At 36.2% G+C, this 14,953-nt stretch overlaps 3 protein-coding genes across 3 annotated transcripts; 1 reads left to right on the plus strand and 2 right to left on the minus strand.

The window, feature by feature from the left end:
• The first annotated feature begins 4,378 nt into the window (after nt 1–4,378).
• On the plus strand, nt 4,379–5,050 carry LOC113272452 (germin-like protein subfamily T member 2). Its single transcript, XM_026522283.1, has one exon. The coding sequence runs from the start codon at nt 4,379–4,381 to the stop codon at nt 5,048–5,050; it is 672 nt and encodes a 223-aa protein (XP_026378068.1).
• Nucleotides 5,051–5,474: 424 nt separating this feature from the next.
• Nucleotides 5,475–7,265, minus strand: LOC113273832 (berberine bridge enzyme-like 8). Its single transcript, XM_026523427.1, has one exon. It carries the CDS (start codon nt 7,263–7,265, stop codon nt 5,643–5,645), a length of 1,623 nt encoding a protein of 540 aa, XP_026379212.1. The 3' UTR covers nt 5,475–5,642.
• Nucleotides 7,266–7,600: 335 nt separating this feature from the next.
• Nucleotides 7,601–14,375, minus strand: LOC113275372. Its single transcript, XM_026524857.1, has 11 exons — nt 13,996–14,375; nt 13,720–13,914; nt 13,352–13,400; nt 11,113–11,471; nt 10,955–11,003; nt 10,756–10,881; nt 10,415–10,522; nt 10,195–10,286; nt 9,777–9,930; nt 9,176–9,451; nt 7,601–8,080 (listed from the first exon to the last, which is right to left on the minus strand). The coding sequence occupies exons 1-9, from the start codon at nt 14,154–14,156 to the stop codon at nt 9,780–9,782; spliced, it is 1,290 nt and encodes a 429-aa protein (XP_026380642.1). The 5' UTR covers nt 14,157–14,375; the 3' UTR covers nt 7,601–8,080; nt 9,176–9,451; nt 9,777–9,779.
• Between the last annotated feature and the right edge of the window lie 578 nt (nt 14,376–14,953).

Here is a 14,953-nt window from a genome sequence, read left to right on the forward strand (position 1 = left end):
TAATAAACTAAACCCTAACTGGGTTTTTCAAAACATACCTCATGTAAGTCATTCCAATTAATTTATCTGGTTTAGGGGTTTGAAATTGAAATTGTTGTTCTTCACCTATTGGAGGATTTTCTTGATTAGAATCACTACAATCTTCGTCAACTTTCTTGTTCTTTGTCATCTCTAATGTAGACTTCAATCAACGATTATTAATTTTCGAATCGGCCATTAATCGAAGATGATGAAGTTTTCGGTTTTAACGGGGGTTACGGTTCATGGAAGATAAGAGAAGATGAAGAAAACTGATTTTGATTTTTTTTTTCCTCTTCTTATTAGGTTTAAATATAATGGAGGACAATTCGGTCTTTTTAACTAAAAAAAGGAGGTAAATTAGTCAATTTAAAGTTAAAAGGGTAATCTAGACAATTTACAGCCCCTATAGGACATCCCCTAACCAACTAGAGGGACATTATTATCATGGTTCAACCCCTCTAATAAAACCCTCACCCCCTACAACAAGTTGCTTCTTTTTAGAGATTATGTCAATTAATGAACTAAAAAAACTTGATCCACAACCATGATTATGGTTCAAGGGACCACTTTCATTATATCCAAGATTACACACAATACAGAAAAAAGATACCTTAATAATTTATGATTTCCTTCTCTGTTTGTATATGTCCATTCCCAGAAGCAAGTGTAAGGTCGGTTTTTATGGATGTGACAAATCAATAAATTTGCCAGTTTTGCAGCCATCTATGGAGTTGTCAAACAAGCAAACTGGCCTGGCTAAGTGGAAAATTTACCACTTAGCCAGGCCAGGTCAAGTTTCTACCGAGCGGTCGAGACTCGACCGCTCGGTGTACAAAAAACTGGTAGGTGTAGTTTCGACCGCTTATATCATCTCATCTGACGGTCATCATTTCATCATCCTATAAATACAATATCAAAATTCATTTCAGCTCACACCATTTCTTCAATATCCATTCTCTCACTCCACAAATCTAACATGTCAGGTCGCATAAGCTGAAGATGAATCCATTTGCAGGAATTATGTTTTTGTTATACAAGATATGGTCGATGAAGGACAACAACATCCCATTACTGTATGGAGTCGCATATTTCATAGATTTCAAGAAGAAACATTGAACCTCAATAATCGAGATGTACATGGGTTGTGTCATCGCTTCCGAATAATCAACAAGGATGTGAAGTTGTTTGTTGCTGCACTTACTGAAGGTTATCGAAACCGACAAAATAGCCAAAACGCATTTGATGTGGAGCAAATGTGTCGGCTTGAATGGCGCAACAGAGTGGGAAAAGATCTTCAATTTGATGATTATTCTCTTATCATGAGGGTGTTGCCCATATATGATGAGTTTAGATTAGCCCAAATATGATGCATCTTTCATTTGTATGATGCATCTTTCATTTGTATCAAATTTTAATTTTAAGATATTATTAATATAAAACTAGTGCATCTTTCATTAAAAGTTTGGAATTTTAATTTACATTAGTACCTCTTTCATCTATAATACAAAACAGAATGGGTTTTTGAGCTTGGACGGACGAATAACATTTTGGGAGACAAACGCTGCATCCAACCATCCCAGTCTCATCTCAACCAAAGACACCTGACGGATGTAAGAGTTGTAACCTCTTTTCATCATGAATATACTTTGAGTGGGTTCCCTCATAATTAGGTTCATAAATAAAAATTAAATATATTTTCTTAAAACCATTAGCTTTAACTGTCCCATGTAACAAATAAATAAATATTTCAATAAATTAATAGATAAAACACCAAGAAATCTTCAAAATCAAGAGTCACAAATTTCAATTGAATCCACAAAATTAAATGAAAACTAAGTTATTCTCCAGTCATTGAAGAATTGTACATGAAAACACCAATTATAGAGAAAATCCATAATAATCAATTGTCTTTTTATTTAAATCATGCATCAGAATAAAATTAAATTAAATAAAAAATATATATAAGCAATTTATAAAGAACAAAATCTTATAGTATTCCCAGATGAGAAATAAATCAAAGCACAAAATCGTTGATATGAAGATGTTTAGTGAAAGAATCGCAACCACCATTTTCGTTTCTATGAATTTTCCCCTTTAATTGATAAACATGTGCAAAGAATCACAATTACATAATGAGTTGCACATGTCTCCTCAGCCACGTCTGATACATAAAATCCTTGAATGGCTTTCTCCAAAATTTTCGTTGACATGAGATGGAAAATCAAGAGTGGGTTAAAAACCCATTCGGTTGATATATAATCTACATCACATGGAAATTTGAACGGTTTCATTAACTTATGTGAAGTAAAAATCAAAGTTGTAGTGGGGATCTACGAAATTTGAGGGAAGTTGTTAGCTTCGAAAAAATGAGTAACTTTTGGGGAAGCGAAATAAAGGCTCACGCAAAATTTGGACTAAAATATCATCAGAATATTCATTTATTTTAATAGCTTCTACGCAGGACAAATGCCGACCTTTTTTCATTCTAATTTTTTATATTTTGATTTTGGAATAATAGAGAAGAAGATGTACGAATAATATCATACTATCTGTATTAATCCTAAAAAAATTACTTAGAACTAATAAAAAGTATGTTGGACTCGACCTAACCAGAAGATACATTAGAGGCCAACTATGTTGCTTCTAGAGGCAACAGTTAAATACCACGTTACCCCTTTTCCTTTTTTTTTAATAAATATTATTAGAACACGATATTATAGGTGATTTAGGTTGCGTTCAAGATTCACCATGTTAGTAGATAATGTTGCAATATGTGCCGTTATGACATGGGTTATCTCTAGAATTTTGGTGATGTATATGGATAATTTTATTACATTTGCGTAGACATTATTTTTGTTGGAAACAAAATAGAGAACTCTCTCATAATTGAATGATTAAAAGGCTGGAAAAAATTACATCAGCCATAAACAGTGTCGTTATGGCATATGGTTTCGTTCAGCATAATGATCTGAATACAACACAAAACAATATCAAAGACCACCAATCTTTGGGGATCGACTAAAAAACTTATTATTTTAGAGAAAAGTAAAATAATTTACCTGGCATATTTATCAAAAATTATTACTTTAATCAATTACAAGGGTAACCGAATTTGTAATTATTTGGATGGTAAATATCTTAGATTTTCATAGATACAAATTCTCAAGGGATCAAATAATTCTACCATACTTTGTAGTATTTATTTAAATTATTATGTCCAAAAATTATTCCGACTCATATTGTGCCGTTACGACACGGGTTATTTCTAGTTCATCTAGATAATGACATAACTTACAATAAAGACTTTAAAAGTAAAAATTTGGGACAATGTTCTTCATCTTGTTTATCTTCTTCATTTCACCAAACTTAAAATTAATGCGCTCGTGAACAGAGTTTTCTTTGTTTATCTTCTTCTTTGCCTTCAAATTTTCCTTCCCTTGAACTTTTCTTTGTCTTTTCTTAGTTGGAGGTTTGATTTGGTTGATATCCAAAACTTGTAGACTTCTTTGGTTTTTACCTATTTTTTTATAACCTTCACATATCTTACTGACGGCGGCTTCAAGCACCACTCCGGAAAAATCAAGTTGGGTTGCCAAGTCAAGTTGGGATTCAAACTTTGCCATTTTGAAGATAAGATAGATAAAGATAGAAAAGTTTTGTTTAAAAAATTTGGTGTAATTTCTGAGTGTGAATATCACATTTTTATAGCGGTGGAGAAAGAGCCATTGGAGGTTTAAAATCAACGGAACGGTGGAGACTACACCGCTGGCGGTCGAAGAGAGTTGATCGCTTAACATTTTTACCATAATAGCGCGGCCAGTTTGCCAGACCAGTTAGCATGGGTTAGTCATTCCCCGTAGGAACCGGCCTAAGGGGGTATACTTTTTGTGTATCTGAGAATCAACTTCTCAACCCTTCACTTTCACCGACTGTGGGCAATAGTCACAGTGCCTGGTAAGTACACGACCCAACTTTAATAATAAATATTGTATGTATAGTTACACCAATCTACGAAGGTTGATGACACACGGTCATCCTTATTGACATCCCGTTGTTCTATTCATGATTTGATTTGAGTTTAGATATGCTGCAACTGACAAAGTTTACGAATCTAGGCCGGCCGGCCGGCATCTAAAATATGGGAACTACATTACTAATAAGCCAAATGGCAATAAGTTTTCACTTTAATGTCCTGATCTTTCTGTTCCTTCTTGTCTTCACGCTCCGATCAGTATGCATGACTCCTATCTTGCTATTGAGTAAAATCCTTTAGTATAAGATCCAACATGATCCTCCTTGCATTTACAACACAAAAACACATCTCAACCACCTAGTTCAGACTTAAAGAAAGAAAGCCATGACTACTAAAACCAATTCACCCGCAATCTTTTTCGTTATTTTCTCTCTGGTGGTGCTATTATTCACCATTTCGCCGTGCTTTTCTGACCCTGATGCGCTACAAGACTTTTGTGTTGCTAATCTAAATGCTGCGACGTCCATAAATGGGTTCCCATGTAAACTTGAAGCGGATGTATCATCAAGTGACTTCTTCTTTAGTGGTTTGATGAATGAAGCGGACACCGACGGTATTTTTGGCATTGGCACATCAACAGGTAATGTTCGTTCCTTCCCTGGGTTAAACACCCTTGGACTTTCAACGAGTCGAGTCGACTTTGCACCTAATGGAAGTATCCCACTTCATACACATCCTCGAGCATCCGAAACTGGATTCGTCCTAAAGGGAGAAGTACTCGTTGGCTTCATAAGCACTAAAAGTGTTCTTTACTCCAAAGTTCTGAAAGCTGGAGAGATGTTTGTGGTACCTAAGGGACTTGTCCACTTTCAGAAAAACGTCGGGCTGGGGAAGGCCACTACTCTGAATACTTTCAATAGCCATCTGGCTGGGACTGTCATCCTTAGCACTATCTTCATTTCTAGCCCTGGCATTCCTAATGGTATTTTGGCTCAGAACTTCCAAGTTGATGAAACAGTTGTCGCTAGCATCAAATCCAAACTTGGTGCTCTCTAAGATGCTCTTACATTATATGTCTCTAAACTATAATTGTTTCTGTTATTGTAATGTTTAATCTATTTATATATTGTTGGTTCTGTTATGGTATTTTAGTCCCCGCCGCGTTACCACAGATAACAACTACATGAAATGAAAATGGCAAAATCTTACTAACAATTCTCAAAATACAAACAACTTTTACACCCATCCGACCATAACAACACTCTAATGAACTCAAAAAGGCAACATGAAGAAAAAGGAAAAGAAAAACTAGCTAGTATCATATATCCCCAAGCAAAACATGAAACTACTATTGGGAGCAACAAAAACATGCACATTACCTACTACCCTGAAACATTGAAATTTGTTCTGAATATCACTGACTAGATTCTGTTTCCACCTTAACTAGGTAAATATCACATTAGTAGGTAGATTTAGGTGCTAACTCTTGTTTTCTAGTGCTAAGTAAGATTCCTCAAGACTTAAACCATACCAAAAGATAGATAGAGAGCATAAAAATGGTTTGGAACAGGAGGCGAGCTTAGTTGAACATGATTTTGCTCCTGTCGGTTCCATATGGAGATGATTGACCCATGAGCCCCTGGATCACTCATATGTAATCAACCGCAGCTTCTCTGGTGTGTGGTTGTGGCAGTGCGACAGTTGGAATACTTTGTTCATTTCTAAAGAAGTTATACGGATCATACTTGCTTTTAACGTACACTAATCTTTCATAGTTGTTCTTGAAGTACTTTGTTCCCCAAGCTCTACCTCTTAAGTAATTTGTTGTTCCATTTTTGCTTCGGCCTAAATCAAGGTCTCTATAGTTGACATATGCTTGTCTCGGATTCTTGGAAACATATGGAGCCATGTAACTGTATAGTTCTCTAATCCAACTCAATTGTTTTGCGAACCGTGGTGCTTCTTTCCAAGACACTTTGTACATGATCTGATAAAATGTGCCATTTCTATGTGGAAATGGAATTTCGTATTCTGAAATCTCATTCATTCTTCCACCATAAGGAGTGAATGTCAGCGATGAGTCTTCTTGTAGTAATAGTCTTTTCCATATCCCTTGTAATCCAATTTGTGGAATGGGTTCTTTCACATAATCAGATTTTCCCTTGGAGAACTCTTTAGCTTGAGTCATATTCAGTAAAATATCTGGAGTTGCTTCGACTTGATAATTTGCAAAGTAGAGCGTCGAACGAATCCAACTCGTTTCGATACAATCTTTCCTCCTCAAACCGAGCTCAGGAAATCGATCTTTCATCAAAATCAAAAGCTTCTCTGCATCTCCAAGAAATAAAGAGTTGAATGAAGCTTGGACTGTTTTCTCCATTTTCTTAGTAGAGTTTAATGGTTTTATGAGAACTCTAATGAAGAGTTCATTTGGGAGTTTATGTGCAATTTCTTGCCATTTATGGACAATTGAAGTTGCACCTTGTTCCAAGATTTTGCTGATGGTAAAAACAGTTACAATTGGTGGCACATCAACCAATTTGATCTTCCACGAAATAATGATTCCGAAGCTCCCTCCACCGCCTCCACGAATAGCCCAAAACAAGTCTTCGCCCATGGACTCTCTGCTGAGAATTCTTCCCCGGACATCTACTAATTGGGCATCAATAACATTATCAGCTGCAAGGCCATATTTCCTTAGCATAGCACCGTACCCGCCTCCACTGAAGTATCCACCTGCACCTACAGTAGGACAAACTCCTGCAGGAAAACCAAGAACATGACTTTGTTCTGCAATTCTGTAATAAAGTTCACCCAGCAATGCACCAGACTGGACCCATGCAGTACGATCCTCAACGTCAACAGTAATGGATCTAAGATTGAACATATCAACGATAAGGAACGGTACATCGGATACATAAGACAGGCCTTCATAGTCATGACCTCCACTTCGAACTTTGATCTGAATTCCATGTCTTCTAGAACAAACTACAATTGCTTGAACATGGGATTGGTGCAAAGGTGCAATGATGAGATGGGGTTTTGGGGTAGTGGATGATAAGAACTTGAGGTTTTGTATAGTGGATTTCAAGATAGACAAATAATTAGAATTGTTTGGGGTATAGACTGGTATAGAACTTTGAGAACTTTGGTCAAGGCAATGAAGAAAGTTGCAATGAATTGAACTTGGCATTCCCAGAGAAACTGAGAACACAAAAGAAGTAAACAGAAGCAAAACCATTATAGAGAAAAAGTTTGATAGAGTACCCATATTTGCTCTACAGGTTTCCTAGGAAAAGAAGTCTGTACAAAACTACAAATATATGCATGCTTGTGGTTTAACTTGGATGATATTTGGCATAATAAAGAAACTACAGGACAAAAAGAAAAATATGCTGGGCAGAGGTGGGTGGGTTAGCTTTACAGTATTCTACCTAGAATACTGTTAACACTTCAATTTCAGTAGTTTTCTGAAATTACTCTTAAAATATTTACTTCCCAATTTTCTAGCTAGTGAGAAATTTACTTTTACATTCTTAAAGTTAAAAGTTCAGACATGCACTTCTGGGAGACCTAAATCAAGATCTTTGAAGTTGAGATATGCACTTCTGGGAAACCCTTTTTTTCAAGATAAGATATATTAATAACAGGAGTACCCTAATTATCTGGAGCAGACTCTGTCGTAAGTCCACTTCTAACGGGATCTTTTAGGTTAACTGATTCCAGATAATTTGAGATGCCGGGAGGATTACAAAGCAGGAGCACTACGAGGTACATTTATAAAAGTTTTACTTAGATCTAAAGTTAGAACAGGAATAAGAAACAAAGGTGCCTGATCACCCCAAAAAGATGTGTTGCCATTTCTTCTCCCCTTCTTTACCAAAATATCTGCTGCTCCATTTGCTTTATTATTATTATTATTTCTTCCCTGAACATGGTAAATAGTACACCTGCAATCTCCTTCAATGACCAAGTTCTCCATTTTCCTTTATTCGGCCCATTCAACCAATTCTAACAGACTCATAACTTCTGCTTCTTCAGCAGAGGCAGCTTGGATTGTCCCTGATTTTGCTCCTCTGAATGTTCCTGCAGCATTTCAACAGATTAAAATGGTCTGAGATATAGTTAGCAGAGAGCAAAGGAGCATCACAATTCAGTTTATTGGTATCAATTGTGGGCGCTATCCAAGTTTTGCAAAATAGTTTAGGTTTAACAGTGCTAATGATGGTATGAGTTGTTTCGGGATTCCAATACCTTAACTGTCTTTGTATTGCTGACCTGCAAAGGAGTAGAGACTTACAAAGACATACAGAGTCGTAAATTTGTAGAACTTTCTAACCATATCTATGTATCTTTTGATTCTTTCTCATCTTGCAAGTTAGCTATGTATGTAATACTGTATTTATCCCCATAAGTTTCCATTGTTATTACCTACACCAGAGATAGCACTTTCTAACCCTTCTAAGCACATGGCATTTACCAGAAAATCCAATATATGCAACCTACTTTCTTCTAGTTCAATCTCATGTGCCTCGTCATGTGATTACGCTCAAATTTTGTTACTCAAAACCATTCAAGTTCAGATTTGAATACGTAATTAGATAGGTAAATCGAACTGCTCTACTGATCTAATTTTTTTATTCTAAAAATAAATAAGTGACATGACTTCACACGAGAAGATACAAATACGAGATTAGAGAACAAATCAGATGAGAGAAAGATGATACTTGCACAAGCATTATGTACAAGCTCAGATCTCGACCATAGGTTTGAGCAAGGAGTACTGAGTACATGCTCCAATCCCATGAGAGTACTGAGCTGGCACATTAGAATCACTCGGAAAATAATAGATTTAAACATATAAACAGGAGAAATTGGAACACATCTAATCACATTGATCATTAGATAATTATATGTAAGCAGCTTAGTCCAATGTACGATTTCAGATTCTTTCAGGAACAAGCAAAACAATGATTTTGAACATCAAACAACAATTACAAAAGTTGAGTAGGGATCAACTTATGACCTGCCAAGTGCTGATTATGGTGTGATCATTTATCATGATGCATGGACACCCTAACTGGACACAGTGACTAAGACATGACAATATTAAGTAAAAGCTGAATTTACACTACAGAGAAGGGAATTATCACTTTAAGTACTTAAAGGATGGAGATCAACCTCATTTCAAAGCTCCAGCTTGATCTGCGAGTTAGATGTAGTGCTCTTGTCCCCCATGAGCTTTTTCGGAAGATTACTCAATACAATGTTTCCTCCTTTAAGGCCATTCATGAGCAACTTCCCAATCTTATTCCTCCACTCTGAACCATCCCTCTCATTACTTTTGTCATGAACAACTCTGTCGCAATAGTTAAGCATTGATCCCAACCCGCTATCTGGTATCCAACCATATTCCTCAAGTACTCGTGCTTCTCCCTCTGATAAATCTTTGCCAACCTGATATCAACCAACATGGCCATGAACATAAATGGTAAAATTCAGATTTCAAATACATGGACACCACATTCTAAGATTGGAAAATTTGTAGAGCAAAAGAAGCATATGAACAGAACGACAATAACAAAGATGGAACGGCCAAAGGATGTCAGCCACATGCATTTGGAAGCAAGTACATCAGTCTTGGACTGCATGGAAACACCATTCACTGGTCCATCAAGATGGAAGGACTCTATAAACTGGTCCAATTCTCATCAATAAAAAAAACTAATAAAGAAGTGATTCAACAAAAGTCATGCAGAAAAGATTTTCTCAAATGTATTACCAATTATGATCTGTTCTCGATGATGGTGGCTCTGCTACAGCGGGTAAGCTTCATTGTCATCACCAGGCGTTTTATTTGCCATTCGACTGGTAAAGCATTCACTAGCTCAAAGAAGTATGTTGCATACCCATATTCTGGACGCTCCAGAACAATTCTACATTTCAGCAAAAATTATCAAGTCATTATCCATGCAGTAATTACTATAAAGTACAGTAGCAATTAGTACATCAGGAATCTAAGATCGGTTTTCTTAGTACTTCGTCTCTTCTTAATAAGTAGTATAACAAACATCAACTTGTCACAAATTCTCATTAGCAAAAAAAAAAGATGTTTAAAATTAGACAAAGTAAAAACTAAAGGTACGCCAGAAATGACGATATGGATGAGATAAACCAGATTGTTGTTCATAGCACCACACCTGTTATGTCTTTCAAACACAAATATAAAGGACTGGAGGTCTCGACACCATCCCCATTCAACAGGCCACTTCATGAACTGAAGATAGCGCGCCTGTAACATACAAGCAAACTTGATAATAAGGAACTTATTAATTAAAATCAAAAGCTGAAAGATTGGATAACAGTCAAATATTGATGTTTCCTAACTAGAGCAGCAAGATCTTTAAATGAGTGTCTTACCTGCTCAACTAGTGAAATTAAACAAGATAAGCAGTAATTGGCAGCTTTTGATCCCTTTCCACCTTGTAGTGGGGCGAACTTAAATAAAGTTTCACGCTGAGCAAAAAGCTGAAAAGGTGCAAGTTAAACTGATATGAATATAAATGCCTAATGGAAAAAATCAAGGACAGGTCGGAGGACCTTGATAGTAAGAAACTGTGCAACCTTATCCTAATTCTCTTATAACAAATTAATAAAACAATTATTCAAGAGGCAAGAACATGTAAAGACATATAGAAAGAGCAGAGGGGACAAAATATGATGCCCCAAACCAGACACCAAAGTAATCTATTCATGCAAACCTTTGAAATTACAAACTGAAGATCTTCAAAGCTATTCTCATCGAAGGAGCTATCCAGAGCATCTTCACTTTCTATGCCACCATATAACTTAATTTCATCTAGAAGTATCCCTTTATCAACAAGAACCTGCCAGATAAACTATAATTAAATATGGCTCACAATACTATTCCATCAGTTAAACATCATGGAAAATGAATACCTTTAGAAGTCCAGGAGCATCCTCTTCTAGAGCTGTTTCTGCACAATTCCTGCGATTAATTTCATGAAAAAAAATAATAAAGAGATTGGTCGAATATAATTTATATGACAACAAAAAGATGTTATGGGAATAAGATAGCACAGACGAAAGAAAGTTACGTTGCAGTCTTTTTTCGCTTCCGTGGGCGAGTTTTGACTTCAGATTTAGCATTCTCTGAGGATGTAGGTTTACACTTTTCCACCGATGGCACAGATTTTTGCGAACATTCTGAAGGCCCGGAGTCTTCCGTATCAGAAACCTTCTTTGCAGTCAACAACCTCAACCTTTCTCGAAGTGACATATGGTCTAGCTCATCTTCATCGGATATCCAAGAAATTCCCATTTCAGTCTTGATCCCTAGCATCTTGTCGACTAATGAGATACCAGGCTCATTTCTGTGTGGACTCGCCAGGCCATTCTCCAATGTCTCGACTTTCACATTGACAAGAGGGGCAAATGACGTTTCCACATAAACTCCCTGTCAAAATGTTATAAACAGCACCAACAATTAGTACAGCAAATGTACAAAACAACAACCAAGGGTTATGGAAAGTGGAGATTAATCACAATGTTTAGGGACCTGTAGTAAAATCTAACTGATAGTCCAGTCATTCTCATGAAGTAACAATAGAAAACAGTAAACAATATCCAACAAGCACGGTTTTAAAGAACATTGAAGCGAGTCAACGGCCTTTCCTTCCGCAAGGTGAAGTGATGGATCAAGGTGGACTCGAGGCGTTATATTCAAACATTATTACTAATGTATATACACATTTAGCATACATAGGGAATTTTCTTATCTTAGTTAAATTACCGAGTCACCTTTTATCTATGTATAATTATTAACTGAAAATCTAAATTAACAATGTCTACCACTTCGATTCCTCCCCTTCATTTTTGTTATTTCTTCTTTCACTCGGACCTCGCGCCTCGGGTTAGGGTATCTAAATGCCTCAAGCCTCAGATTTGATATGTCAAGCCCAAAATGCAGAAGTATCAAACGGAGCCTAAGATTCATATGTATCAAGGCACCAAATTTTGGGGCACAAAAAGGTCTGCCATGATGCAAGCCTCAAAACTATTTACAAAACCTTGTAGCAAGTAGAAAAATGAAATTTTAGCAAAACAAAAGGAGCAAAATGAAAGATCTCAAACATTTTCAAGGTCAAGCAAACAAAGAAATGTGAAGCGCAAAGAGAAACTAAAATCCTGTGCGGAGATCCAAATCAGCAACTGGCTTATGTTTGTTGCTTCAAATTGAGAAACAGGTCTCCCAGAAAACTCTCCTAATCGCATGATATGCTTTATATCTAAGAAAACTACACTTTTGTTACACTAAATAAAAACTTCCTAGTTCTACTAAGAATCAGACGTTGTCACATTGATAAGGATGCCTTCCTCACCAGCGGCAGTGTATCTGGTGTACACATAACATGTGTACTGTTATGTGTACAACTTGAGAGAGTTGTAAATAATACCAACCTTATTGTTGTTTTAGTCCCTTCCACAAGCTTGTTTAAAAATAGACTTTTATATGTAAAGTTGTAAGCAGAATTAAGTTACAAAAGGCAGTAATAAAGACAACTAGAGTTTATCATATATTTTTGATTCTAAATATTTAGCTCGATTAACCAATTTCTTATGTGTTCCATGAAGAACAGAGTTTAGAAGCAGCCACATAAGTATCTTAAACAAAAATAACATTTCTTCACAACCAGATACTTCGACCTGCCGGATTCGAACCAGCAACCTAGAGGATTCGTCCTCTGCTCTGCCTGCTGAGCTTAGGTCGACTATGACGAACTAAGAATTGTCGAATTTGATGCTATTGTAAAGGATCTAAAGAAACTCGTGACATTACCTTTGAATTATTTATTTTCAGGGTCAAAAATAAGAAGGAATCCATTGGAGTGTTGGCAACAAAGAGATTATATGATTATGGAAGTTATGTATTACACTGAAGATTATTTACATTCTACAGATATATAAGCTAGCATCACCAACTAAAAAAACGGATCATTAGTTGATTCTTCATCTACTGATATAATACTGCTGTCAGAATTTTCCATAATACCAGAGATTGTGATGCACTTGAGACAACACTGCGGAACATAATATATACCTGGGTTCAAAAATTCGTAATACTTCATGCAAGTTCTAGGTTACACTGAAGTTGGCCCTAGCCCCTAAGTTAAACCCAAAATATATTCCCAAACTGACACCTTCTCAGTTGTCTAAGTTTTGGAATAGTTAGGAAGATATTTACGCATTCCTTAACAAAACACTTAAGTTTACCGCGAGTTCAATCATAGATTAGCAAAAATAGAGAATAAAATGAATCTGGTGACTGTGACTTACCTCCATGTTACCAGCATCATGCTGGTGAGACACTGTTTCCATTGACTGCCTGGAAGATAAGATATATGTATACGGTTCAGCTGTTTAATGAAAAGGTGAATCATCCAAAGAAAAAATGGCATATAGACAGTACTTTCCCTTAATCCTAGGAGTGAGCATGTAAATAACAAAATTTATAAACCACGAGACGCGTTTTCAGGTTCTAATTAGGATAGGGTCATCTCAAATAAGTCTCAACAAAGCATTTTTGATAGGGTCAAGGACTTTAGACTTCATCTTCTTAGTGGTAAAGGTATTCCAGTGTTTTAGGTTGAACATTAATATTGAATAATTTACAATAGAATTCACAAAAACTGAAGCAATCTCACCTTGATATTAACATCCTCCGACGTTCACTTAGCGGGATATGGTCAAGCTCATCTGTTCCAGAATCATCATCGATTTCAGTCTTGACCTTCTCCAGAGCAACAACTGCGAACTGACTGCCTGAACTCATCATGTTGTCATCAGCACGTTCAACCTTCACTTGAATACTAAGTTCAGGAAAACTTAGACCCTGAGATCTACAAAAACAAAAGAACAATTCACACTTCTGTCGGATTAACTTCAAATAGATATCAAAAAACAGGAAACTAAAAACTTACATTTTTAGCCTTTTATTCGAGATATTACATCCTTTTGGCTGGAGATTGTTGATTCGTAGTTGTAATGGAGTATCATCATCGCTATCACTCTCAGAATCAATCTTCTTCACATCAACATTCAAATCATAAGTAATTGATTCCATGATTGAAGATTTACTCATTTTCCTTCTATAACCTAAAACATCAAAATAGGTGAGGGTTCTGAATGGGCGAGAGCTCCATTTGATTTGGGTTTCGGGATATAAGTTCGCTGAACGAAAAAGGATTAGAAGAAGGAAGAACGTGTAGAAGTAAAAGAGGGGAAAACGCGGTGAGGATTGTTTTATTAGGGTTTTAATTTTGTTTCCCGCTCTAGTCTAGAGAGTTGGAGACACTGGGAAATCTGTTTTGGCCTTTGGATGAGGTACGAGTCACGCCTTGTAACTACCGACGTATTACGGCAATCGTGATCCCTTCTGCTTGGGCACCTAGAATTTTATTTTCATTTTTTCTGAAAAGGGCACCTGGAATTAGCATGAGCGATTAAACGGGTTTTCATTGTTTTTGGTGATTTTGTTTAAAGTGAAAACTATTGTAAACCCCTTACTACATGGGTTCAACGTTTAGAAACCCCACAAAATGGATCATTCAATGTCAATTCTCTATTTTTAGCTTTTGATATTTCTAGGCCCAATTCTTTAAATTTTAAGGCTTCATTTTAAAAATTTCTCATTGGATAAGGTCACCTGATTTATTTAATACCAATAACCAATCAGGATATAATGTGAGTAATAGAAGCTTCCGTTCCAGAGCTCCGGAGACTGAAGCTAAGAAAAAACTGAAGAGAAACATCAACATTAACGAATCGAAAAGTAAGTTCAATCTTTCTATATGCTTTTTAGTTCGATTTCGAGTAGATTTCAAAGTTTCTGAGGTTTGATTTTATAGGAATTTGAAGAAAAAAATATGAAAATTAATC

The sequence above is a fragment of the Papaver somniferum genome, chromosome 4 (assembly GCF_003573695.1).
Source record: "Papaver somniferum cultivar HN1 chromosome 4, ASM357369v1, whole genome shotgun sequence".
Taxonomy (NCBI): Eukaryota; Viridiplantae; Streptophyta; class Magnoliopsida; order Ranunculales; family Papaveraceae; genus Papaver; species Papaver somniferum.